Source organism: Panthera onca, chromosome A1, assembly GCF_046562875.1.
Source record: "Panthera onca isolate mPanOnc1 chromosome A1, mPanOnc1 haplotype 2, whole genome shotgun sequence".
Lineage (NCBI taxonomy): Eukaryota > Metazoa > Chordata > Mammalia > Carnivora > Felidae > Panthera > Panthera onca.
Genome location: NC_138339.1, coordinates 43501203 through 43527425, shown reverse-complemented (window position 1 = coordinate 43527425; position 26223 = coordinate 43501203). Strand labels below are relative to the sequence as shown.

The following is a 26223-nucleotide window of genomic DNA, read 5'->3' as shown; positions in this document are numbered from 1 at the left end:
CTCTAAGGAACCCTATTTCTTTTTATTAGAGAATGGCATTTAGAAACCAAGATCTGGGCCCTGGGTGTGCTCGTTGCCACTGGAGTGTCATGTCATGGCTTTAGGCTTTCTCAGAGGACAGAGCTAGGAAACACATGCACAGGTACTAATCACACATACACATACGTCTTTATTTCTGTATCTTTCTAAAAAAGGTCTTTAAGTAAACATTTTGTAAAATGTTTAAAAAATCTATAACTCTTGCCTTCCAGGTCAGAAGACGTTTGGTTGATGTGTGTTGGGGAAGAAGAGGGGAGGGAAGGTGGCAGTGTCTTAGAGATAGAGTCTGAGCAGGGGAAGAAGTGGCCATGGCAGGGGAGCAGAGGGCAGGAGGGCAGGGGAGGAGGGGAGGAGGAATAATGATCTCAGCAGACTTTCCCAACCAGGCGTAGTTATGGCTGGGATATGTAGCGGTGTCCTGGCCAGTGAGGGGATTAGAAATGTGGGAGACCCAGGGCTGGGTCTCTGGGTAGAGGCCTTTAAGGAGCGCTGAGTGAGTGACAGAATTGTTCTCTGAGGCTTTGCTGAAGGCCCCTCCGTGTTTCTCCCCAGGCTTGTGTGACAGCAGGTAAGATCCCAGAGGTCGGAGCCTTGGGTGCAGCTGAGAAGAAGGTGAAAATGCTGGAGCAGCAGCGCACAGAGGTAGGTGGCTAGAGGGGGTGGGGGTGGCCAAGGGAGACCCTCCTTCCCTCCCCGGACTGTACTGTGGGAGCAAAGGCCCTCCCTGGCCCCCTGTCTGGTCTCAGATCACCATGGTGAGTTGCCGTGGTGACCACTGAACCATTGGCCACGGGAGAGACCTGCTGCCTTGTCCTGGGCTCTTGTTTCTTGATCAGTTCCCCTGCCCACGGGGGTCACTCTGCAGACGTGGCATTTGGGGCGTGGCATAAAATTGTTGGCAAGAGGGAGAGTGTAGCAGGCTTCCCTGGTAAGCCCCGGATGGTGAAAGGAGTTGTGATAAGGTAGGGAAGTTGCAGCATCAGGAAGGGGGAGCATGGGGTTCCTCTGTCACCATTGTAGCTGGTTCAGGGAGGGACTGTCACAGAAGGAGAGGATGTGACGCTTTATAGCACTGCTTCGAACCGGCTGGAAGTCTCCAAAATTGAGGCTATGCCCTTGTGTCCCATGCATGTTCCTCCTCCATCCCCGACCCCAGGCCAGTATTTCCAGGCTGGAGGCGGAGCCAAATTCCTGTCTGTTCTCTTAGCCTCTCCACTCCACACAGCCCGGGTTCTTCTCCAGATTCCTGGGCCTTGCTGCCCTCCCTGGGCCTCCAGCACATTTGAAAGTCAGGCCTCCATTAGTCTTTTGCTTATGTGCCTAGCAATTTTAGTTTTCTTCTTCTGTCGCTGTAAGGTATTTGTTCTGATTGCAAAAGTAATGTGACACTCATTCGAAAAATACTGAGAACCCCACCACCTAGAGATGCCCCCAGTGGGCAACAGTCCTAAGTTCTATTCTGTACTTATCAATTTATAATCTGTTTTTAAAAATAAACGGGAAAGTGGGGCGCCTGGGTGGCTCAGTCGGTTAAGCGTCCAACTTCGGCTCAGGTCATGATCTTGCGGTCTGTGAGTTCGAGCCCCGTGTCGGGCTCTGTGCTGACAGCTCAGAGCCTGGAGCCTGCTTCACATTCTGTGTCCCCCTCTCTCTCTGCCCCTCCCCTGCTTGCACTCTGTCTCTGTCTCTCTCTCTCAAAAATAAATAAACATGAGAAATTTTTTAAAAAGCAGAAAAATTAGTGACGCCTGGGTGGCTCAGTCGGTCAAGCCTCCGACTTCAGCTCAGGTTACGATCTCGCTGTTTGTGAGTTCGAGCCCCGCACCGGGCTCTGTGCTGACAGCTCAGAGCCTGGAGCCTGACTCAGATTCTGTGTCTCCCTCCCTCTCTGCCCCTCCCCAGCTCACGCTCTGTCTCTCTCTGTCTCTCAATAATAAATAAACGTTAAAAAAAATTTTTTTTAAGCAGAAAAATTATATCCTATATACTGCATCGCAGATTGCTGTTTTTCTCTTCTCCTTTAAAATTAACTATATCTTTGAGGGTATTTATTTTTGTGTAAAACATACATTTCTTCGATTCTGAGTACTCTTTATCATATGTTACTGTGTCTGAAATTGGGATACCTTTTCCCATTGTTTTTTGTATTTAATGATGTAGGATTGTTTTTCTTCCCTGAGGAGTTGTTCTGTCGTGTGTGGCAAATAATTTAGGGTCGTCTTAGAAACGAGGCAGTGTGTTAGGGGCCTGATTTTCTTACCAGCTGCACAGCACCTTGTTTTTAGTTTGTGCTAGAATTTTCTTTTCTTTTTTTTTAATATATGAATTTATTGTCAAATTGGTTTCCATACAACACCCAGTGCTCATCCCAAAAGATGCCCTCTTCAATGCCCATCACCCACCCTCCCCTCCCTCCCACCCCCTACCTGTGCTAGACTTTTCTTAACCCACCTCCTCTGCGTAGGTGGTCCTCTAGAGTTTGCTGTGAGACAGACATTGCTGAGGCAGCCAGCCTTGTGCTTACGCACTTGCACACTTGTGCAAGGGCATCTTTAGGTTTCATTTTCAGAGAGAGATGCCAGGTTAAGGAAAACGAGAACGTGAAGCTTGAGTACGTAGTCCCAGGTTGCACATGTGTTCCGTAATTGTACCCCCAAATTATATAATGCTCCTTTGCTATTAGTCTTGCTTTCCTGGCAAGGATAAAACACGGCAGTTGATAAAAGTTCCTCCTTAGGGAACACTGAATTTCCAAGAAGAGAGGGTTTGAGGCAGCGTCCGTGGCCACCATCCTCCCTCACACACTGCTGGTCTGCATGGAGTTGTCCCTCTTTGTACCTTCGCTGCCTATCTCTTGCTAACCGCAGTCTCTCCCCACAGCTGCTCGAAGTGAACAAGCAGTGGGACCAGCATTTCCGGTCCATGAAGCAGCAGTACGAGCAGAAGGTACTGGGGGGTTATGGGAACCCAGGGCTGTGAACCCCAGGTTCCTGGCTGTGCTGTCGGAGCATCCCCGGTCTTCTGCCTGCTGCTTCCTTCTCAGGAGCTTTGAACCTTGAAGGTTCACCCCTTCCCTCACGCACTATCCCCCCTCTCGCCTTTGAACCCAGATCACCGAGCTGCGCCAGAAGCTGGCGGACCTACAGAAGCAGGTGACTGACCTGGAGGCTGAGCGGGAGCAGAAGCAGCGTGACTTTGACCGGAAGCTCCTCCTGGCCAAGTCCAAGATTGAAATGGAGGAGGCAAGTCGGCTGCCGGTCCCTGCAGCTCCAGCTTGGGAGGCCGCTCTCCCGCCTCATTAGCCGAGAATTCTGTGAAGTGAACGGGCGGGGCGGAGGGCTGGAGTTGGGAGACCTGGGGGCTCCGTCTCTGCCTCTAGTGCTCAGGGCTATGTGGCCACAGGCAGAAGCACTTTCCTCCCCTGTGCCCCTGTTTCCCATCTGAAAAGTGAGGAGATCGGATTAGCTGTTGCTTTCCGTATTTTCTTGCTTTCATGCAGAAGAGCTTTTTTTTTTTAAAGTTTATTTATTTTGAGAGAATGTGGGGGAGGGGCAGAGAGCGAGGGAGAGGGAGAGAGAGAATCCCAAGCAGGGTCTGCACCGCCAGCAAAGAGCCCAATACGGGGCTCGAACCCACGAACCATGAGGTCATGACCCGAGCCAAAGTCTGCCGCTTAGCGGACCGAGCCACCCAGGCGCCCGCGCGCAGAAGAGCTTTTTGTTCACTTAAAATCTCACGGACCAGGGAACCGTACAGGGAAGCGCAATACAAGAGACACAGAGGCTGCTCTGGAACACTTGACGGGGCTGGGCCGCTGCTGACTGTTTAGAGTAGTGATGGCTGTTTGGGGGTGGGGCAGCTAAAACATTAGGCAGGGGCTTCCTTTCTTCACGCATCGAGCGACTACTCAACAGTGTGCACCTGGCATTATACTGGGCACAGAGGCTTAGCGGCGAACAGCCCAGTCCTGCCCTTGGTGGGAAAGAAACACTAAACAGCTCATCACAGAAGCAAATAAGTAGAAGTGTGTTAAAGTACCACAGGAGGGCGGAAAGGGAGACCAGGAGAAATAGTATCTGGCCTGTCAGTGTGCGACTGACAGCAGCCAAGGCACTCCAGGATCCCGGGACAGCTTAAAGAGGAAAGGCCATTTGACCCCCAGACTCTCAGAAGATAGTATCTGTATCACGGTGTCTTCCCGTTCGTGGGGACTGGGCACACGCTGCTTTGCCTGGCCTAAAAATGGACGTTTTCAACACGAATTGCATTTCAGAGTTCCCTCCGTCAGCATGTGACACCCAGGGGCTTTATCTGAGGGGTCATCCTGCCTCAGTGACCACCCCTTGCCTTGAAGGTCTGTGTTAGGAAGGATGCTGCCCATCTTTTCTCCAAGTGCAGTCACGTCGGTGACTGGCAGCCAGACCCCTGGCTCTTTGGTCCCTTCCCCTAGCTCCCATCAGGAGGCAAAATAAGTCCCTGGCATGGGACAGTCTCCCATTAGCGGGGGGGGTGGGGTGTCCTAAGACAAAGCATGGCCCTGTGATAAGGACACGTGGTGATAGAGGCCATGCTAATCCTGGAGCCTCTTACGTAGGAATCCAGAACACCTCCCCCGAGGTCTGCCCAAGGCTGCCCTCCCCAATCTCTGGCTGACCTCCCCTATTTGAAACACTTCCTTTGACTTGCGAAGGCAGAGGGAGCACTGGAATTAGGAGACCTGGGTTCTGGCCCCAGCTCGCTGTGTGTGGCCTTCGGTGAGTCCCCTCCCTTCTCTGGACATTCGTTTCCCATCACGTGAAAGGGCTAAGATTTGGTGCTCTCTAAAGGCCAATCCAGCTGTGGCCCTCTGCAGTGAAGGAGCCCTGCCTGTTCCATAGTGGGTGTGGGGGCAGGGCTTCCACCTTGAAGCCTTCCCTGGTTTCTTCTCAGCTGTGATGCTCTTTCTTTTAACCTCACAGTGCTTTGTTTCTCTGTGGAGGAACACTCTGCCTTTTATGCTGCATTTATTTCTTTAAGGGTCCTGTCTCCTCTAGGCTTAGAGACCATAAGAACTAAAAGATCCTTTAGAGATTTCATGGTTTATCACTTTCTGTGTATCACAGAAGATCCCTGTGCGAATCTCGTGGACGCTATGGCTTTTCTCCCTAGAGAATTGCACAGACAAAATTCTGCAGCCCGTTTTGGGGCTCACAGACCTCCTGACGCCCATCTGTGACTCACGTTAAGAGCACCCCTCCCCGGCGTGCCTGGGTGGCTCAGTCAAGCCTCTGACTTCAGCTCAGGTCATTGTCTCATGGCTTGTGAGTTCAAGCCCCTCACCGGGCTCTCGGCTGTCAGTGCAGAGTCCACTTTGGATCCTCTGCCCAACCCCCACCTCTTCCCCTTCCCCGCTCACGTTTTCTCCCCCACTCTTTAAAATAAACAAACATTAAAAAAAAAAAAAGAAAGAAAAGAACCCCCTACCCATGGCAGATAAGTGAGCATAGACCAGAGAGTACTGTGACTGTGGCCAAGGTCTCAGCCCATTGGTAGAGGAGCTGGTGTCAGAACCCACCCAAACTGCCTTTTCCTTGAGGACAGGACCTTACGGCATCACGGCTCTGATGCCAGGTGCCTTGCATGGTGCCTTCACACCATGAGCGTTGCAGGGGGCTGCTGGGGGAGTGGCAGAGAGGAGGCATGGCTGAGTGAGGGTGGGGCAGGAAGCGCAGCGGGTCAGGCCTCCCAGAGGGGTTCCCTGCTCACCAACCCTGTGTTCCCTGCAGACCGACAAGGAGCAGCTGACAGCGGAGGCCAAGGAGCTGCGCCAGAAGGTCAAGTACCTGCAGGATCAGCTGAGCCCACTCACCCGGCAGCGGGAGTACCAGGAAAAGGAGATCCAGCGGCTCAACAAGGTGGGTGCCTGGAGCAGGCAGGGCTTCCTGAGCCCAGCCGCAAACATCCCCTCCACTGCCGGTACCCCGACCCTCAAGTCAGGAGGGGTGACTTGTGGATCGGTGAGCCATTGCTGAGGGCCTCCATGCAGCCTCGCAGCTCCTGCTGTCTCTGCCTTTCCCTCCCCACGTGCCGAGGGGCCAGCCCTGAGATGTGCATGTGCCCGCTCCAACCTCAAGGCCTTTGGACGAGCCCTTTCCTCACAGGGCCCCATCCCACTCAATGCTCATCGTTCAGGCTCGGTTTTAACACCACTTCCTCTGCAAGGCCTCCCTGGAGTCTCATTCAGGTCCTCCTGTTGTATGCTCCTAAAGCACCAGAACCTTCTTTCATTCTCCTTCTTGCATCTTCTTGTGATTTCCTGTTTAATGATCTGTCTCCCAGTGGGGGGAGGTGCTCACCTTCACCAGTGTATGTGCCCCCAGCGCCTGGCACCGTGCCTGGCACCAAGTGCAAGGTCAGGACACAGCTGCTCAAAGGAGTAGCTGAGCACGGCCTGAGGGCTCCTGCCCTCGAGAATTGGGACCCAGAGAGATGGGGTGCCTGGGCAGAGGCTGGGTTTTAAAGCCGAGGCCTGCTGCCTCGTGGGCCAAGGTGAGTGGGCAGGGAACAGGCTGGGTCTGGGGGCTGATTCTGATCCCAGCTTAGCCACTTCAGCCTCTCAGTTTTGCCATCTGAACCCTGGCTGGACTCCTTCCAGCCCCACCCACCTTCCAGCACAGGTGCACTGACAAGAGGAAGCTTTGAAGGCCTCCTCTTCCGAGGAGACGAGTTCCCCGAAGGCCTGGAGGAATTGTCTCTGGTTCATCTTTTCCTCCTTGCCTGGCTGTCCTCCTTTCCCTCCTGCCACCTGACCTTGTTCACACAGGCTCGGCATGAGTTTGGCATTTGCTGGGCCCTAGCCCTGTTAGGGTAAACCTTTCTATTTGGTTTTGGAATTTGATAAGCATTGATTATGTCAAGTCTGGGGAACCTTGGGACCTGTTCTCAGTGGAAAGAATGACCTGTCCTGAGCTGGGGGATTTGGGGGTCTACATTCGGACACAGTGTTGTACAGAGTGGCAGACAGAGATGACTCAGGCAGGATCACTGCTTTCCAAGTTTCCCTGGCATCGCTGGGGACAGAGACCTAGGTGTGGGTGACTGATGCAAGGCAAGTGACGTGCTTTGCTTGTGACCTCAGACAAGTCTCTCCCTGTCCCTGGGCCTCAGTCTTCTCATCTAAAATATAGGCAGATGGAGGGGCGCCTGGGTGGCTCAGTCCATTAAGTGCCCAACTTCAGCTCAGGTCATGATCTCACGGCCTGTGAGTTCGAGCCCCACATCAGGCTCTGTGCTGACAGCTCAGAGCCTGGAGCCTGCTTCCGATTCTGTGTCTCCCTCTCTCTCTGCCCCTCCCCTGCTCATTCTCTCTCCCCCCCTCCCTCTCCCTCCCTTTCTCTTCCTCTCTCTTTCAAAAATAAACATTGAAAAATTAAATAAATAAATAAAATATAGGCAGATGGAGTAAGTAGGAGGATAAAGTAGAGCCATAACTTCCCCTTGCAGCGTCCTGGGCTTCCTCTGGCTCAGCGGTTTCCTCAGGTTTCTGGGAGAGACAAGGAGACTGCGTGGGGGCCCAAGTCCAAGTTGGAGAAGGTCTTCTTTATCTCCCCACTGTCTAGGGAGGCACTGTGGGCACTGCTAATGCATGGCGAGCGGAAGCCCTGATGTCCCAGGGGCTAAAGTGCAGGTGGTGAGGAGGGTGGTCGGTGTTGAGCAGGGGTCCAGAGTTCTCAAGTAACATGTTAACCAAGCTGAAGGAGAAAATCAGTTAATAGAGACCTTTTTTTTTATTTATTTTTTTTATTAAAAAAAAAAAAAATTTTTTTTAATGTTTATTTATTTTTGAGACAGAGAGAGACAGAGCATGAACGGGGGAGGGTCAGAGAGAGGGAGACACAGAATCTGAAACAGGCTCCAGGCTCTGAGCTGTCAGCACAGAGCCCGATGCGGGGCTCGAACTCACGGACTGCGAGATCATGACCTGAGCCTAAGTCGGCCGCTTAACCGACTGAGCCACCCAGGCGCCCCAATAGAGACCTTTTTAAGAAGGTGGGAGCACACTGTTTACAAAAAGGAAAGTATTTTGTGAGCGTGGTAGAATAAGGGTGCTTTTTTTTTTTAATTTTCAAAATCTTCTTTGGTGATGTTTCAGCCCATTTTCAGGCTTAGAAAGGCAAAATATTAAATAAGTCAAAATTAAAATCCAGTCTAACCACAGAAGAGTTGGGGACAGAAAGTTTGGTGTGGTAGCCAGGGATTTGGGAAGCTAAAAAATCTGAGGGCAGGGCAGTTGTTGAGGACACGGAAGCTTCCCCGAAGAACTGAATATTCTGTCTAGGTCTGGGTGCTAGGAATTGAGCTGCACCTGCCCAGGGAAGGACAGAGTCTCCCTTCTACATGAGGACCCCCGTTTAGCATGCTTAAAAGCTGTGTGACTTTGGACAGATCCCTTCATGTTTCTGAACCTCAGTTTTCACATCTGTCCAATGGGAGTGATGATCATAGTCTTTTTTTCATAGGACTGTGGAGAGGATCCAGTGAAATGATGTGTGTATCGTGTAAATGAATAGGGTAGCATTTACTAAATGGTACTGGAGGTGGTCATTATTATTGTCACTCTTATCAGGAAGGGGGTTACTAAGGTGACCTCTCCGACGGGGCCTGACTGCCAGGGCTCCTGCTGATGGGTCCATCTCCTCTCTTCCCAATCCCCAGGCCCTGGAGGAAGCACTGAGCATCCAGGCCTCCCCTTCCTCTCCACCAGCTGCGTTTGGGGGCCCAGAAGGAGCTGGTGGCCTCCTAAGGAAACAGGAGCTGGTCACACAGAACGAATTGCTGAAACAGCAGGTGAGCCCAAGAGGTGGAGGTCAGGTAGGAGGTGCTGAGTGGGGGGCTGGAGCATTCCTGAGGACCCAGGAGGGGCTTGAAATCCTGTGGAAGCTGTAATTAGTAGTCCACATTCTGGCTGTTGGCCAGGACCCCTGTCTGGTTCTTGGTTTATCCTTTCCAGCACTGTATCCCTAAGTCGTTCCTCTGCCGCGTTTTTGATTTAACCATCTCTGTACCCCAGCTGTGCTATTATTTACCTAGTATTTTAAAAATAAATTTTAAATACGTTACTTTCAGTAAACATATTTGGAAAGGAACTTTGTAACAATACTGCAAATGGAAAATACTTTATTATTTGCCACCGGTCAAAGTAGCTGTAAGCAATAAATGCAGTAAAAGCCAAGCAGTGTTATTAAACTCCAGCTGGATACCCTTGCCTGATGAAGACTCTGAACTTGAGTCCTCTTCGAGGGAAGGGAACGGAAATTAGTAAGTACTAGGAAGGTGTTGAAGACATGCTAGCATAAACACAGACTTTCTCCCTGCGGGGCACAGAAGGACTGAAAGGAAATTGGAAAGGCTGGAGCTCTCCCACGTGTTTCTATTGGATGCCATGATTTGGAGGTTTCTAAACCATCTCTAACCTGGACATCGTCTCACTGGTCTGCAGTGGGATGTGAAACTGCAGACGCAGAGGCAGGGAGCCACCCCAGCCCCTTCTGTGCCAGGGCACCCCCGAAGCCTTGGGAGAGCCCTGCGGGTCCTCTGCTCTCGGAGCCGGGAGACAAAGTCCGGTCTTGCACCCACGCTGTGGGCCTGTGGCTGTGCCTTAGCAGGATTGGACTGGTTGGGGGCTTGTGACCCCCCTCCTTTTTTTTTTAGGCCACGGGCACCTTGTTTAAATAAAGCCTGTGTTGAAGCCCGGAATATGAAATAGAGGGACCCAGAGTTTCTCTGATTGAAGTGAGGGCTGGGAAGCCCGAGGTGCACTCGTTCCCCTCCTCACAGCGACTGTGAGATGGGGTGAAAGCAGCAGGAGGCCAGAGCAGACTACTCCTCCTCCTCACCCTCGACCCCCCACTCCACCCCCTCCCCTCCGTTCCCCTGCAGGTGAAGATCTTCGAGGAAGACTTCCAGAGGGAGCGCAGTGATCGAGAACGCATGAATGAGGAGAAGGAAGAGCTGAAGAAGCAGGTGGAGAAACTACAGGCCCAGGTCACCCTGTCCAATGCCCAGGTGGGAACGGCTGGACGGAGGGAGGGGCAGCTGGCCTGCCTTGGGCGGGGAGGGGGGTGTGGAGGGTCCCCGGTGACACTGGAGGTCGGGACACTCACTGGTTCTTCTCCCAGCTCTGCCACCCAATTTCTGTGTACCTCAGCAAGTCCCTTCCCCTCCCTGACCTCTAACTCTGGCCTCCACAGTCGGAGCCACCTACTCTGTCACAGAACGGAAGTGAAGGACACTGACAGGGAAGCAGAGCAACAGGAGGCCCGTGGGGGCTCTCCTGACCTGTGTTCAGACCCACGGAGGGCAGGCCTCACCTGCAGCCACCAGCCTGGGCTCTGCTCTGCCCCACGGGGGCCTTCCCCTCCCCCCCCCCCCGCCCCAGACACTGCCCTGGGGCCAAGCCAGGCGGGCAGCCGAGAGTGGTGGCTGCGTAGGCCCCGGGTCCCAGCCTGGCCAGGAAGTGCCTGTGCCAAGTCTTCTCTCCCTCCCTCCTTCTCTCAGCTCAAAGCATTCAAAGATGAGGAGAAGACAAAAGAAGCCCTCAAACAGCAGAAGAGGAAGGCAAAGGTGAGGAGGCTTGAGGGAGGAAGCAGCACTTACCTCATCCTACCTTCTTCAGGGACCTACAGTCTGAGGGGAGAGGCCATGTTTGCTCAGGGGTCCAACTAATTAATGAGGTAATGCAGGTAGAGCACTAGGAACAGCACTTGGTACAGAGTGAGTGCTCGGGACACGTTAGATGTCATCATTGTTGTTATTCTGTGTCCATGTACCAGCCATCAGTGCCCATCTACCAGCCTTCAGCAAACTAAGACTCTGAATAGGGAAAGGGAGGAGACGGGTATCGCTGGGGGTGGCCTGTGCAGCCTATCACGGGCTAGAGTCGGACAGCAGCATTTCTTGCAGGCCTCAGCAGACCGTTACCACATGGAGCCCCACCCAGAACACCTCTGCGGGGCCTATCCGTACGCCTACGCACCCATGCCAGCCATGGTCCCACACCACGGCTTTGAGGACTGGTCCCAGATCCGCTACCCTCCGCCCCCCATGGCCATGGAGCACCCGCCCCCACTCCCCAACTCACGCCTCTTCCATCTGGTGAGTCTGTGCCCCTCCTTTGCTCCAGGATACACACACAGGCCTCCCCGCACACTTTCCAGAGGGCAGGATCGAGTGAGGGGGTCTGAAACTGCATGCTGGGTTGGCTCTTTGCCGAACAACACTGTGGTGTACAGGCAGATGTCCAAGCCTGGCAGGATTCTCCAGCCCAGAGCTGCTCAAGGTCACTGTTTTGAACAGAAAAGACTCAGAGGTCAGGACAGGAAGGAGGGCTGCCTCCAACCAAGCAGGCCAGGGGTGTCAGATTTGAGTTTGACTTTTTCTTAGAACTTCTGCATGTAACCAGGTACCGGGTCCTCACCGTGCATTCTCTCCTTTGCTTTTCCTTCTCTTTTCTCCTTTTCAGTTTCCCTTCCCTTCCTCCCCGCTCCCTCCCCACCCTTCTTTATTTCCTTTTCCTTGCTTATCATTCTTTCTCCAAAGAGCTGCTGTCCCCTATCCCATCCTCTGCATCGTTCTGCCACAGTCCTGCTCAGGCATCCCTGCTCCCACCTGGACGATGACATTGCCTCCTGCCTGGCATTTCTTCCAGCTTCTCCTGCTAGGCCCTGTCCTTACGCAGCTTCTTGAAACACTGGAGTAGAGTGTGGGACTTAAGAGATTGGCTCTGGGCTTATATAGAGACCTAAATCCGAAGCTTGGCCACTTTGTTTTCTTTTCTTTTTTTTTTTAAGGGAGTTTTTGTTTTTGTTTTGTTTTTTTTTGGTTTATTTATTTTTATTTTAAGAGAGAGAGCGGGGGCGGGGTGGGGAGGGGCAGAGAGAGGCACTGGGCTGGATCTCACGCCCGGGGGGATCATGGCCTGAAATCAGGAGTCGGACGCTTAACCAGCCGAGCCAGTCAGGTGCCCCTTGGCCACTTTCTTAGCTGGATGACCTTCAACAAGTTTCTTTAACCCCTCTGAGCCTCAGGTTTCCTTACCTGTAAAATGGACGTGGCAACCTGGGTTGTTGTTAAGGATTCAGTTGCACTAGATTAATGTGTATTTAGCGCCATGCTGGCATGGTAGCCGCTACTGTAATTTCTGAGCATGGTCACCGCGATTACTAAGCACCGGTCCTGTTGCAGCCAGAATACACCTGGCGGCCGCCCTGTGGAGGGATGCGCAATCAGAGCTCCCAAGTGATGGACTCGCCCACAGCCAGGCCTGCGGAACCAGGTGAGTGGGAGCTTGTACTGGGTCTCATCGTCCCCTCGGGGAGATAACTTCTCTCATGGCAGGTGTGCCCCAGTTTGGGGCTGATCTCACCACCTTCTGATCTTGGTGGAAGAGAGGCCTCACTTTGCAAAACAGTGTTGCGAGAATGGGAGGTGACTGCAGGCTGAGGGGACTGAAGTCATTCATTCATCTGAGTGTGGTGTCTAATCGCCGGGTGCTGTGCTGGGTGCTGGGTGCCGAGTGAGGAGAAACAGATACGGTCTCTGCCCCTATGGAGCGCACTGTCTAGGGAGGGAGGCAGAAAATAAAATGCATGCCAAAAAAAAAAAAAAAAATCACACAAATGGGCCTTCAGTTGCACTCAGGTGCCCTGAAGGAAGAAGGGTAGATACCGGGGGAGCCTGACCTGGCCCGGGGACAGTGATGTTTGAGTCGAGACTCTCAGAATGCATGGCGTTAACTCGGTGAAGAGAACGTTCTTGCAGAGAAATGACAAATACATAGGCCTTGGTGGGAGGGAGGGAGGGAGGGAGGAAGGAAGCAGACTGGACGATCAAGGGAAGACTGCAGGAGCCAAGAACAAGGTGGAGAAGGAGTGACGGGCGAGGCGAGGTGAGGTCAGGGAGGGAGGGGAGTCCAGGCCATGCAGGGCTTGCAGACCATGGCAGGGTTCTGGTCTTTATTCTAAAGATGATGTGGATTCCTTGGACATGTTTAAAGCACAGTGTCATGACAGATTCAATTTGCATTTTGTTTTGTTTTTAATTTATGTTAGAGAGCGAGAGGGGGAGAGGGGCAGAGGGAGAGAGAGAGAATCTCAAGAAGGCTCCGTGCTCAGTGCGAAGCCTGATGCAGGGCTTGATCCCTTGACTCTGGGATCGGGACCCAAGCCGAAATGAAGAGTTGGACGCTCAACCGACTGAGCCACCCAGGTGCCCCCAGAGTTGCATTTTGAAAAGCTCTGTCAGGTCACGGTGTTGGCCGTAAACAGTTGGGGACTGGCGGTTTGTTCACTAGTCACAGGAGGACTACAGGCCCTTAGTGACAGCCTTTGCTTTCTGCAAGGCTGCGTGGGGCAGAAGGTACCATCTTGCCTGTGGGGGCAAGCGTCAGGGAAGCTGAGTCCTTCCCAGCACAAAGAGGTGTTTTCTAAGGGTTGTGGCCGTGCAGCGATAGAGCCAGCTGTGCCAGGAGATAGAGTGCCCCTCGCAGAAGGTGTCCCTCACAGAGGCTGCAGGGGGACGTGGAGGCAGCGTGGTTTGGAAGACGTAGTGGGTGGCAGGAGGCATTGCACCGGTCCGCCGTTTTCTCATGGTTCCCCACAGAGCCCTAGAGGTTGTGTGGAGCCCGTCAGAGGCTGCTGTGATGAGGGGCAAGTGGGCAGGGCTGTCTCCTCCCCCAGAACTTCTCTAACTCTGGGATGTGGAGCCAGACTGGCTAAGCTCAAACACTTCCTAGATCTGGAACTTCAGGCAAATTTTTAAAAATCTCTCTGTGCGCCTATTCCCTCCTCCATAAAGGGCCAATAATCTGCCTGCTTCATAGGGCTGAAGGATTGAGTGACAAATGTACCTAAGGTACTAACCCGGGGCCTGGCACTTGGCAACACTTAACTCTAGGTGTTACGTTCATCGTTACTTACTGGTTTCTGTAGGCCTTTGGAACCTACTGTTATCGTATCATCTTTTAAAGTCCTCAACATTTTTCTTTATTTAGAGTCTACGAAAAATGACCGTGAGGGGCCTCAGTGAGACCAGATTATGTCACTTGGCTCCACCTTCGTCTTGCCAGAGCCACCTGATCTCAGATTACTGAAAAACTAGAGGCCACGTTCTGTATGCAGCCAGTGCCCCGGCCGGATGGGAGGCTGATGGGCCACCAGCTTGTGCCCCAGCCCGACCTGAACTGTTCACAGACTGGAGAGGCTCTACCCAGAAGGCTTCCATCTGGGGCCCCTCCTGTGGAGTGGCCAGGAGAAACTCGCCACCCTGCCACCAAGTGGAGAGAGGCCTCATCTGACTCTGACCTGCCATGCTTTGCAGAAGCGCTGGGGGACGTCAGTCTCAAGAGTGGGGTCCAGCTGAGACCCCTTCCTTTCAAAACTTCCTCAGAAGTGGTTCCAGCCCCTCTGGGGACCACGTTCAGTTCATATGTGTGTTTGATTTTCGCTTCAAGCTCTGTAGCAGCAGGACCTGCCCCATGCCCATCCCTTCCCCTCTGAGGAGCTGCAGGAAGGGCAGGTTTGCCCCCGGAGACAGAAGAGAATGACGGGGTGTTCCGTTGCAGGGCCCTCCACCTCCACCCACCAGCCTTGCTGGTGCCATGACAGCCTGGGATGAAGGCCACGCCAGTCACATGCGCTGAGGGGCCCACCGTGAAGCTACCAGAGCCCCAGCCCTGCAGCTGGAGGCTTGTGGTGTCAGAGGCCCAGAACAGGGTGGCTGGCTGTCCCTGGGCAGCTGTTTGCACGAACCTTGGACATAAATCCAAGTTGAAGATCAGTATTCTGTGACTTGTGTTTTTTTTTACGTCCGGGCTAATGTTCTCCTCCCAGTCAGTGAGAGTGCTGCTTTCCCGGCCTCTTCCCTCTGTGCCCCATGGCCCCTAGTCCCAAGAGCACTGCCCCGACTCTTGGCAAATATCCCCTGGGCCCTGCTCTGCGCCTCCTCGAGGGTGGGCAGCCAGGGGCAGTGGACAGAATCTGGGCTGAGAGGTGACCTGGGTTTGTATTCCAGTCCTGCCCCTCACCTACCAGAACACCCTGGGCGAGGCTGGCCCTTCTGTGAGCCTCAGTTTCCTCACCTGTCAAATGGAACACTTCATCTCAGCTCCAGCTGCCTGGAGAAATGTGGGAGGGAACGAGAGCGGATATGAACTGGATTTATAAACTCCAAATGCCGAGTTAGAGAAGCAGAGTGGGCTGGGCCTAGGTAGAAACCAAACAGCAGGCGCCCAAAGCACTCCCTCCAATTCTTTTTCCATCCTTCTGCTCCCTCCCACCCTCCCCAGCTAGGGTGGCCCCATGGAGGAAGCACCACAGTAGGCTCAGCTGCTGCAGAAAGGCCTTTACTGGGAACACAGGGTTGAGTCTAATACCAAGAGCCAGGGTGAGGGGAGAGGGCACATCCTGCAGAAAAGCAGGGGTGGCATCCCTGCCCGGGGGCCTCAGCCTGAATGCACTAAGGGCTGGCCCTTCAGACAGGCTCAGGGGAGGTCCGCCCACAAGGGCTTCGGGCCCCTCCTTCATGGAGACACCATCCCTGACACGGGGACGTGGCCCTTGCTCTCACGTCTGCCTCGGCTGCTCTCAGGGAGCACCGTGGGGTGGGGGAGGGGGCTTGGGAGGGCCCCTCAGGAAGGAGCGAGACTGCATGATGGAGAGGGGGAAGATTGGGCAGTGTGGTAGACCCAGAAACTTCTGGGCACTTCAGTGGTGAGGTTTGGAGGCAGTGGGAGATGCCGGCCCCAAGGTTGAGGTCCGGGTCAGAGCAGAACAGTTGGATCTGGAGCTGGTTTTAACTTGGGCTCCACTGAAAGTGAATGGCTGTCACTGGAACAGACAACTGGAGAGAAAGGGGAGTTCTCCAGCACTCTCCATAACACACAACTGTGGGCACACAAACGGTTCACATCCCCCATATTTGTGCAGGTAGACAGCGGTGGCTGTACCCATGCACACGCACGGTCACACACACCTGGAGGCACGTGTGCAGACACCCACATGCACAGCAGTACAGACGACAATCGTACGTGCACGTTTGGGTCAGGTCGGGGCCTTGTATATTAGTAAGGGGTCTGTGGCGGGAGTGTGTTGTGTTTAGAGAAATGGGTTCCTTCCTGAACAGAGTCCCTCCCCAGCCCCTGCATGGTGGACACGGGGTGGGGCAGGCCTGATTTACTTCCCATTGACTGTCAGGGCCGCCTGCCGCCTCATGTAGGCCAGGATGTCCATCTTGACGGTGCTGACCGTGGTCCGGTGGTACCAGCGCATGAGGGGCACGCCATCTGGCCCCACCAGGAACTTCTCAAAGTTCCAGCGGATGTCATGGACCTTCATGGGTTCCCAGAAGAGGCGGTTAGGTGAGCCCAGGAGCTCCGAGGTGGGTGGGCAGGAGTTCTGCAGCAGGGATGAGACTGGTGTCAACCCTACGTGGGGCCCTCCCCACCTCCCGCCCTGGGCCTTCCTGGCAGGTAGGGGAACAGCCTGGCACTGCGAAAAGAATACCAGTTTGGGAGATGAAAGTGGGGTTCCGGGACCAGCAGTGGCTTTAGCAGGTTGTGAGACTCTTAGCCAATCACTTGTGGGGCCCTGCTTGGGCCTTATCTGCAAGATGGGCTGTTGAGAGCCTAGTGTCTACAGAGTCTTATGGTTGCAAGGATAGATGCCAAGAAACTCCCCCAGAACCCAGAAGCAGGGGAGGGTGGCCCAGGCCTTGTCTCTGCATGGGCGGGAACAGGAGTGGCTGCAGCCCTGTTCAGAGCCGGTGTCAGCCGGGCTGAGAGACGCCCGCAGAGGTGACTATACACTCACCTTCAGGAACGTGTAGAACTTCTGCTCTTTCTCCCCGTTCACATCCCCTTTCTCAAAGAGTTGGAAATTGGGGACGAAGCCCCCACCTGGTCGGACATGCCTACAAAGAATATTCTTATGTGGGTCCCAAGGAGATGGGCACGGGCCCAGAAATGACAAGGAAGGGACTGAACAGGGAGGGGGTGTTGGGAATCTGGATTTTATTCCACACCAGGCAGCTGGAGCTGATATTGAATGGGCATAGGCATAGTGTGGGTCTGCAAGCTTCTTTTTCCAGTTTGGTACCTTCTCAGTAACCCTGTCCCCTGCCTACACTCCTCCCCCACCCACCCCTGCCATCCCATCGTGCACTCACATGCAGTCATCCCTGTCCCTGACCGCTCTTCTGTTCATTTCAATGAAGGGGAGCATCGTTCTTGGTGGCTAAGTATCTGTCATGAGTAGGGGCCAATGCAAGAGATGCCCTGTGCTTAGGCGGAGGCACAGGGCGGGGCTGTGCTTTCTCAGAGGAGCTTTCTCGGACACGAAGCAAGCACTCACTTGAGGCTGGGTAGGATTTCCGAGTTCTCTCCTGGTTCCTGTTTTCCAAATTGGTTGCAGGGGAAGCCCAGAATGACCAGACCAAATGGTGCAAGCTCTTCCTGTAGTGCATTCAGTTCTGGGCCAGGGAAAAAGAGGGCAGAGGTGAAGGTAGTCTATCAAAGAGCCCCGCGTCATCCGTACCACTCCTCCTGCTCTCCCATTGGATAGCTGAAATCATTGAGGCCTGACAGGGGAAGGGCCTTGCCCAAGATCGCCCAGGGAGTGTGGCACCGCTGGGATGCGAGTCCCATCCTCCTGACTCCAGTCTGGTTGGGTTGGAGGTCTGGGGAGAAGCGAGAGCAATACTCTTCCTCAAATCAGTAGTCAGTCACCTGCCCACTGCCACTGGGCCAGTAAGCCAAGGGCTCCTGCCGGACTGTCGGGATTGAGTTGCCTAGACCAAGAGCCATACATCCCTGGGCAGAAGACAGGACTTCCTGGGGAGGGGGTGGGAGGTGGGCGGGGCCATCACCACTCTCCCATACTTCCCCAGCTTGGGAATCAAAGGGAGGCCCTGGCCCAGCACCCTAGTCCCCTCGGTGCACCTGGTGCACCTGGCCTCTCGTGCAGTTGCCAGCACCCAGCCCATCTGTTGCACAAACACTCTGCTCTCTTCCAAGAGCTATACAGAAGCATTCTAGCCAGAGCACCCAGTGCCCACTGGGCCATCCGGCCTGCGTCATTCCACATCCAGGAATTTGCCTGAGTCTGACAGGCAGACATTCAGGGTCAGGTTGCCCTTGCTTCCCCCAGCCCCATCAGCAGACTGTGCTCAGCCCCAGAGCATTTTCCTGTGGGTTCCGTCAGATGCCTTTGGCCTGCCTGTTCCCCCAGGTTGTTGACCCTTAGCCCTAGCTGAGAAGAAAGGAGGGAGGATACGAGGATCATGAAATCTCGGTGAAACACCCAATACAGCCACTGACACACAACTGGGGACCTCAGCCCAACTGTCTGCTTTCCAGATAGGGGCCAAGAGAAGCACCAGGGCAGATGGGAAATTCAGGATAAAGCTACCATTTCTTACTCTAGTGAAAGGACACTCCAGGTACAAAACAAGTCTCTTCCCTCTCTCTGCTTTCAGGGCAGTTGAGGTACCCAGGGAGGAAGGATAACTGGGAATGTTCTAGAACACGTCTGAAGGTGATCAGACCTTGGGCTTACATAATCTTCACAAAAACACGGAACACAGGGGCGCCTCTGTGGCTCCGTCGGTTAAGTGTCCGACTGCAGCTCAGGTCATGATCTCACGGTTCGTGAGTTTGAGCCCCGCATCAGACTCTGTGCTGACAGCTCAGAGCTTGCGGCCTGCTTCGGGTTCTTTGTTTCCCTTTCTCTCTGCCCCTCCCCCACTCATGCTCTGTCTCTCTCTGGCTCTCAAAAGTAAATAAAAACATTAAAAAATTAAAAAAAAAAAAAAACCCATGGAACACAGTAGAACTGGGATACACGGTTTGGCATTTCGTGATCAGTCACCCCTCTCCCCTTGCGTCAAAAACGCTCCTGTGATTGAAATGTGCCCAACTGGCAGAAACAGTCCCAGAGCAGAGAGGGAAAGTGGGCTCTTACCAACGTACTGGCCTGTTAGGCCTCAGTAGCTGGCCACGTTGACAAACAGGATGTATTTGCCAGCATACTGCTTAAAAGGGATGTACTCCTCCCCATCGATGGTCAGGGCTCCGTACTCATAGATAGTGCCGCTCCCGCCAGCGTGGCAGTCCGTCTGAAACACAGGAAGACCGGCACCCGGGAGCAGTTACAGCTGGAAGGGAACCTGGCATCTCCGTTTTCAAGACAATAAAAGATACCAGTAAGGGGGAGTGACTTTCCCAAGACCACTCCAGAGTGGACCAGAACCGAGCTCTAATTCCTTATGCAAAGGGATGATTACGAAAGCACTTAATCGTCTGGTGAGCGTATGGAAACCCGGAGAATGATTTACGGTGACCATTACTTCCACTTCACATGCCAATTTGTGAACATTTGCCAGGCTTGGAGGGAGACCATGCTGGTGCTGGAGGTTGCATTTCTGGGTGCTGATGGAGACTCCTGGCATGGCCAGTGCAACCAGCCAGGCAAGTGATGATGTGGGCCTGAATGACAGCATTGTGGAAGAGGGACTGGACAGAAAGGAGGAAGTGGCAGTGTAGAAAGGGGTGATTTGGAGGTTCCAAATCCGGAGGGCTGGAAAGCCGAGGCTGTTGCTATAAAACAGGGAAGCAGGAGGAACCAGGAAGGGGAAAGGCCTGCTGAGAGGATTTGGCACCACGGCAAGGGGAAAGCCTGGCACGTATGAGACGTTTCCTGCGAGTGTGCAGCTGAGACGACTGTTATGCCTCCCTCTTTGCTGCCCTACCCCCAGTCAACCTCCAGAACAAGTAGCCAACAATGGACTCGGAGGTGGGGGACCTGGGGTCCTCGTCCAGCTCTGCCACTGACACTTTGTGTGGTCTGGTGCTGGCCCTTTCTCTGGGCTGGGTCTCAGTTTCCTCTTTCATAAGATGAGAACCTCGAACTGGACCAGCTTTGCTCAACCCTGCTGACTTGTCAGCGTCACTATCAGGAGAGGAGGAGTGGGATCCCTGCCAACAAGCACGACATTGCATCAGACCCTTCTCTGTGCCCGCCCTGGCTCTGGTACAGACTACAAAAATCTGGGTCTGCTCTCGAAAGGGTGACTCAGCATCAATAACACAATCAGCAGAGGCGCTGGTCATGATGGGAAAGGAAAATGTTGCCACCACTGTAGCAGGAAATCTCTGGCCCTAATGTCGTAGGAGAGGGGTCGCAAGACAATAAAACAAATCAAATGCAAACCACCATTATAGACCAGGAGAGACAGAGACAGGTGGTTGGAGTTACAGAAGCAAATCCACACCCTCTCCTCCCCATCAACCAAGAAGACTTCCTGTAGGCGAGGTACCTGGGCCCAGTTGGGCAAAGGGAGTCATCTGGCTTAGCAGGGTGTGGCCCCAGGACAGTACAGAAAAGCCACCCTCTGTCTGGAAGATGCCGCAGGCCTGCTGAGCCAGATGAGGCAGGGCTCCCTCCAACAAGCCAATCCGAGAGCTGCAAACTCTCTTCTTGGCTTCGATGCAAATTCCCTGCTTTCCATGAGGCTGTTATTCCATGCCCTGTGATTTCTGGTGGGTGCTGGAGGCAGGCCTGAGAACTAAGCTCAACATTCCTCTAGCCCTTGGGCCTCCTTGGCCCCAGTTGGGTGGGTTCCACCACAAAATACAGACAAACAGGACACAACAAACATAGCCCAGCTGACCACAGAGGTCTAGCAGCCAGAAGGAAAGGCCTCCCTACACGTCTCTCCAGCCTCTCCAGCTCTTCCAAAACTCCACCCTAATCCAAAAACAAATTCTGGGAAATGGAGAGAACAAAAGCCAAGAGGTTGTCTAAATAATGGAAGCTTGTAAACAACAGGAGGATCAGCTTCTGGGCACAGCTTTGGGCTGGGGGTGGGGCAAGGGGAACCTCTTCTCACTAGGTTTTAGACGCGGCTGGCTCTGGGGCCCCGGGGCAAGTGAGCCAATTTTACTCTCCAAGCCTCAGTCAGCTGACAGGGGAGGATATTACCACCCACCTCCCAAAATGGCTGTAAGAATCTATAAGCAGATCAAAGAAGTCTGGAAGACCTCTTGGAGAGAAATCCCCACGTCGAGGGATGGATACTGATTATTCTGCCTGAGGCTAGGGTAAAGGGCCCTAATGTCCCTACATTATTGTGAAGAGGACTTTGATGTTCCCCAGCCAGTGTAAAGAAGATGATGCACTGTGCAAGGTGTCTCCAGGAGAAGGGATGATGACAAAGCCTCTGAGCTTTCTAGTGGGGACAGTGAGGCCGGCGTTGTGGATTCAGACTGATGGGGGTCAGAGGGTGGCCTATGGTGGCGGAAGCCATGGCCTGTACTCACCACTGAGCACTGCTACCCAGTCCTTACGCGAGCTGTGAGCCTCCTTCCCTCCTCTGGGCCCAGGAATGCCAGAGCCCTGCACCTTAAACAGGGAGGCCAAAGGAGATGGTGGGGAGAGGCAGCTCAAGTGCCTCAGGCCTGCCACAGTTGGATGAGACAGGAGAGTGCTGGTGACTTGGGAGCTGGAGGGAGTCTCAGCCAGGACCCCGGCTGGCTTGGGCTGCTGGTCTTGGATCTTTCTCCTCTTCCATCTACCACTCCCATCGATGTGATGGTATGAAAGGAGACCTGGCCTGGGGGCAGGAGACCTGAGTTCTGGGCCTGGCCAGGACTCCTGTAACCACTCCTTTCCCTTCTGTGGGGCTCTGGCTCCTCGCCTGTCAGATAGGCTCAGATTCAGTGCTGTCTTAAGGGCTCTTCAGTTCTGTCAGCCTGTGGTTCCATGATTCTCTCTGCCTGCTTTAGTCACCTAGAAACCAGCGGTTACTAGGATCCTATGCACGTCAGCAGCTGTTACCCTTCTTCAGCTTCTGCAAAGTCCTTCTGCACAGCAAGTACAGAGAGCCTGGGTGGCTTTAAGCTGGACTGGAGAGGGGACACAGCAAGGAAAGGAGGATTCCTTTTGTTATCCAAGCTCCTCCCTTTGAACTGGGAGGAGGCAGCCAACCCTTTGAGACTGTCACCTACTGTCTATCCCATTCCTCACAGGCCCCCATCCTATCCCTTGGCCCTGGAGTCGGGGGGTAAGGTAGGTGGTTGAGTCTTAGAATCCAGCGCTATGACATTTCGACTCTCTAAGGGCCTGGGTGGAGAGATGCACATACCCAGCCTGTTAGCCAACAGGTCCTAGCTGGTTTGTATCTGATAGGATCATACCTCACCCTAAGACTCCTCTAGACCATACCCATCCTGTTCTCTCTGAATCCATCAATTCCTCCCCAGACAACACATGGCTATGATGAGTTATTCAGTTATTCACGGGGTCCACATTCTTACCCCCGACCTTCTTGAGTCAGGGCCCAATCTTCTCTTCTCTGGCTCTCCCCAAACAGGGTAAAGGACTGACTCCATGGTGCTGGGCTGCCTACCCCTACCTCTACCCCACACCACCATCTTGAAACTCAGTCCCATCTCTGCCCTAGAAAATGAGTTGGGGATAATGAACAGGGCTGGATACAAAGGAGGAGGCATGGAAGAGGTGGCTTCATGGCCATCCAATTTCTATGCTTACTCCAAAGAGAAACAGACTGAATAGGATTTAGCTGAGGACAGGACAGGGGGATAGAAACATACAGAAGGAACCCTGTGCTTGGAAAGGGCTAACTGAATAGTGAATAGAACTTTGGAAATAGAATTATGAACTCCTAAGATATTAAAATAAAAACCCAGAAGATTTTAGAAACACAGAAGCTCAAAGCTTCTCTTGAGCTTACACAAGCATGTGGGGTGTGTGTGTGTGTGTGTGTGTGTGTGTGTGTGTGATGTGTGTTGGGAGGGTGGAGAGAAAAATCTCTCTGTTTGGGTTTATCCCTTTGCCTGGTTTCAGCTTCCCACCCTGGAAGAGATCTACTGGGCCCACCTTGGCATACACTGTCCAAAGACATAAGGACGCTGGGTCACCCCACTCCTGGCCTCAGCATCCCCACCCTACAAGGCTTTGCTCAGGCCATTATGGGCAGTGGGTGTGGGTAGTGAGGCTGCCCCAGAACTCTGCCCAGACCTTCAAGGATTGTAGATTTTGCAGCTTCTCCAAGCATCCTCTCTGAAACCATCAGCTTCATTGTGCCCCTGACCACCCCCACACCCGTCCCCACCGATGGAGAAACTGAGGCCCAGAAAGGATTGAAGATGTAGCCAGAGTGCTGAGTGGTGTCACAGATCTCTACGCCTTCTACCGACGCCCTGGAATCCAAGTGGGCATTTCTACCTGCGTTAATTCTTGAGCTAGAAGAGCCCCCACCACAGTTCTTTGAGACGGGAACTACCCAGCTCCTTCCCTTTCTCCTAGCCTGTCAGTCACCCCGGGAACCTCCGCAGCCAACCCAGACCCCGGGTCTCTGCGCCCCCGCCCCCTTCAGGCCCGACTGGAAGGGAGTAGCTGAAGACAGTCGTGTCATGCATGTAGCAAGGCGACTCTGAGGCAGCTGTGGGGCAGAAGGGGTCAACTCAGCGAGAATGCCCCTCCTCCCTATACATTCTGCCCACCGGGGGCACCCAGATCACCCATAGATGGAGCTGTGAAGACCCGCTCTCCGGGTGGGGGTCCCGGCGGCGGAGAGGGAGGAACCGGAGTTAAGGGTCCTCGCACTAGGTGTTGCCCTTCTGGAGGGGAGCCTGGGAAGAGGGGTGCCTCGCCACCGAGAAATGGACACCTGGGGGCTCTGCTCGTCCCGCCAGGTCCCCACCCCGGAGGCTCACTCACCTTGGACTTCTCCTGCCCCCGGCTCGGCGGGACGAAGCCAGCCAGGAGCAGGGAGAGAAGACAGGACGCCCGCAACAGGCGGGCCATGGCGGGCTGGGGGCGCGTCTCGGGCTCGCCTGAGACACGGTCTGATCCCGGGCCACCGCCGTCTGAGGTGTCCGACGCTCCCAGCCACCTTTCAAGCCCTCAGCGATGACCAATCCGCGGCCGGGCCGGAGTCCCTGTAGCCAATCGCAGGGCGACTGGCACTTCGGGGGCGGGCACTCCTTCTCCTCCCCAGGCTCCGGGCGACAGTGACATAAGCAAGTCTGGGCAGAGATGGGAGCTGGTCCTGGTGAACCCATGGGGCGGCCCCCTCTTCTTTCGGCTCTAAAGTGCAGGAGGAGGCAGGCACAATATCCTCCAGCACAACCAGGGGAAAGGGCTTTAAATAGCACCGAGGAACTAATGCAAGGCTCAATCCTAGGAAGCATTTCTTAGCCCTAGGTTTTAAAACACTCGCGGTGTGCCCTCTCTCCTCTTTCCTCCATTCCAGTTGAAGGGATGTTGAGGATTAAAAATGTCTGCAAGATCTGACGTGAGCCTTCAGGAACATTTGCTCCGTGCAGGTTCAGTGCTTAAGAAGCAAACAGTGGGTGCCCACGGATTTTGCAGGAGGTACACTGGGGTACCTCAACTGATGTGGGAGCAGAAAGTATGTTAGCTCACTGTGTAGTCTTGAATGTGTTGCTTTCCCCCTCTGGGTCTTGGTTTACCCAACTGTGTAATGATGGGACTAGTTGTTGACCTCCTGAAGACCTTCTGGTTCTAAAATAAGTGACAGACCTAGAACAGAAGTTCCCGGAGAGCAGAGACCAAAACCACCACCTGGAACGGGGCCCAGAACACAGGTGCTTAATATTTGTTGCATTAATCAATCAAATAATTCATTTCTCTGCTTGGGGAGAACTGCTGATGAAGTCAGGCAGCTCTAGGTCTGGGCTGTCTTGTATGATCCTGCTCATAGATAGGGGAATGCGTTGGGATCAGTGCATTCCCAAATCTGCCCAACTACCAGAGTCACCTGGGAAGCTTATAACACATTCCCAGGCCCCACTGGAATCACTGTATTAGAATCTCCAGGGGCAGAGGCCAAGAATCTGCCTTCAGACATGTTCCAAACATGATTCTGAGGCAGATGATTCTCTGTCTTCTAGTGGAGAAGTGCCTTGAGATAGCATGCCTTTACTATAATGGAAGATACTGTCTGCGTGGGAACCTGGAAGTTCTGTCTCAAGTCCCACATTCTCTGTAAAGCCTTTCTTACTTCAGATCACAGCCTGTTGAAGGAAAGGGAACCTTGAAGGCCAGAAAGTCTTTCAATGAGTTAAAGCTCAGGGGCATTTGAACAATGACTGACACAGAGTCATTAAATGTTAGTGCTCAATAAATGTTATTCAGCCGCCTCCTTTCACTGAAGCCTAGAGATGGAGAACAATTTGTCCAAGTTCCCATAGTAAATCGGTGGCAGAGAGGGAACCAGAATCAAGATCTCTACACTCCAGTCTCAGGCACTCTCCACTTTGTTCTGTTGTCTTTTGAAGGTCATATTTACCCAAAGATACAAAAATGTCTGTCTACCTAGCAGTTTGTCAGAAACCCATTGTTCATTATCATTAGTAGGCATCTAATGACCCTGAAAATATGTGCCTAGCATCATGTTAACACCACGAGAGATGTCAGAGTTTTCTAGAAGTTACAGTCTCAGCCCTCCAGGTGTGTCCAACAGAGCCAGGATGAGGATGAGGCAAGTGGGCACCTAGGGTCTTGCAAACGCACAGCTGGCACCTGAGAGTGAGTGTCTCCTTAAATTTTGTACTCTATGTGCCTGACTTGCCTCATCCTAGTCCCAGACCTGGTGTTCACTTTCATCAGGGGAAAGAAGAAGAAGCCAGAGGCCTGAGGCTTACTGTGGGGCCACACACAGATTACTTTCCTTCTCTGGGCCTCAGAGCCTTTGGCAGTGTCTCATATGGATGGTCTTTGTGGCTCTACAGTTCCCAGGGTCTGAGGAAGGCCTGTGCTGCACCAAACTCAGGAGTACTAGCTTCACGGACAGTGGGCTGGGGGTCAGGCGAGCACTGCCTGGCACTGAGGATAGCCTGCACACTGCTTTCAAAAGAGGGCTGAGACTTCCCACCAAGAAGACGAAGACAAACATGAAAAGAGTACGCCCCCGCCTTTTCGCCGCCCACATTTTTAGCTCATTTGGTTGATTTGTTCCCAGAACCCTATGTTTTGAAAGATGTTATTCTCCACTGGGCTGTTTCCTCTTGCTCTCAGGTTGAAGTCCAAATTCCTTAGCGCTTCAGACAATGTCCTCAAAATCCAGCCGCACTCCTCTCATTCTACCCCAGCTGTGCTAGACCTTTTT

The 26223-nt window shown here is 53.5% G+C and overlaps 2 protein-coding genes across 6 annotated transcripts in view; one reads left to right on the top strand and one right to left on the bottom strand.

The window, feature by feature from the left end:
• Nucleotides 1–14853, top strand: part of TNIP1 (TNFAIP3 interacting protein 1) — a 46916-nt gene extending 32063 nt beyond the window's left edge. For 4 of the 5 annotated variants that reach the window (XM_060634744.3, XM_060634743.3, XM_060634739.3 and 1 more), the window contains 10 exons: nt 592–681; nt 2920–2985; nt 3150–3281; nt 5805–5933; nt 8734–8865; nt 9958–10083; nt 10576–10641; nt 10981–11172; nt 12262–12352; nt 14069–14853. In XM_060634744.3, coding sequence (XP_060490727.1) covers nt 592–681; nt 2920–2985; nt 3150–3281; nt 5805–5933; nt 8734–8865; nt 9958–10083; nt 10576–10641; nt 10981–11172; nt 12262–12352; nt 14069–14103 — 1059 coding nt within the window. In that variant the 3' untranslated portion in view covers nt 14104–14853. The remainder of the gene's footprint in view (nt 1–591; nt 682–2919; nt 2986–3149; nt 3282–5804; nt 5934–8733; nt 8866–9957; nt 10084–10575; nt 10642–10980; nt 11173–12261; nt 12353–14068) is intronic. The other variant, XM_060634742.3, reaches the window with a different exon arrangement.
• A 549-nt stretch (nt 14854–15402) lies between these two features.
• GPX3 (glutathione peroxidase 3) lies at nt 15403–23976 on the bottom strand. Its single transcript, XM_060634746.2, has 5 exons — nt 23811–23976; nt 19032–19185; nt 17424–17541; nt 16884–16983; nt 15403–16469 (listed from the first exon to the last, which is right to left on the bottom strand). The coding sequence occupies exons 1-5, from the start codon at nt 23895–23897 to the stop codon at nt 16248–16250; spliced, it is 681 nt and encodes a 226-aa protein (XP_060490729.1). The 5' UTR covers nt 23898–23976; the 3' UTR covers nt 15403–16247.
• Nucleotides 23977–26223: the final 2247 nt, after the last annotated feature.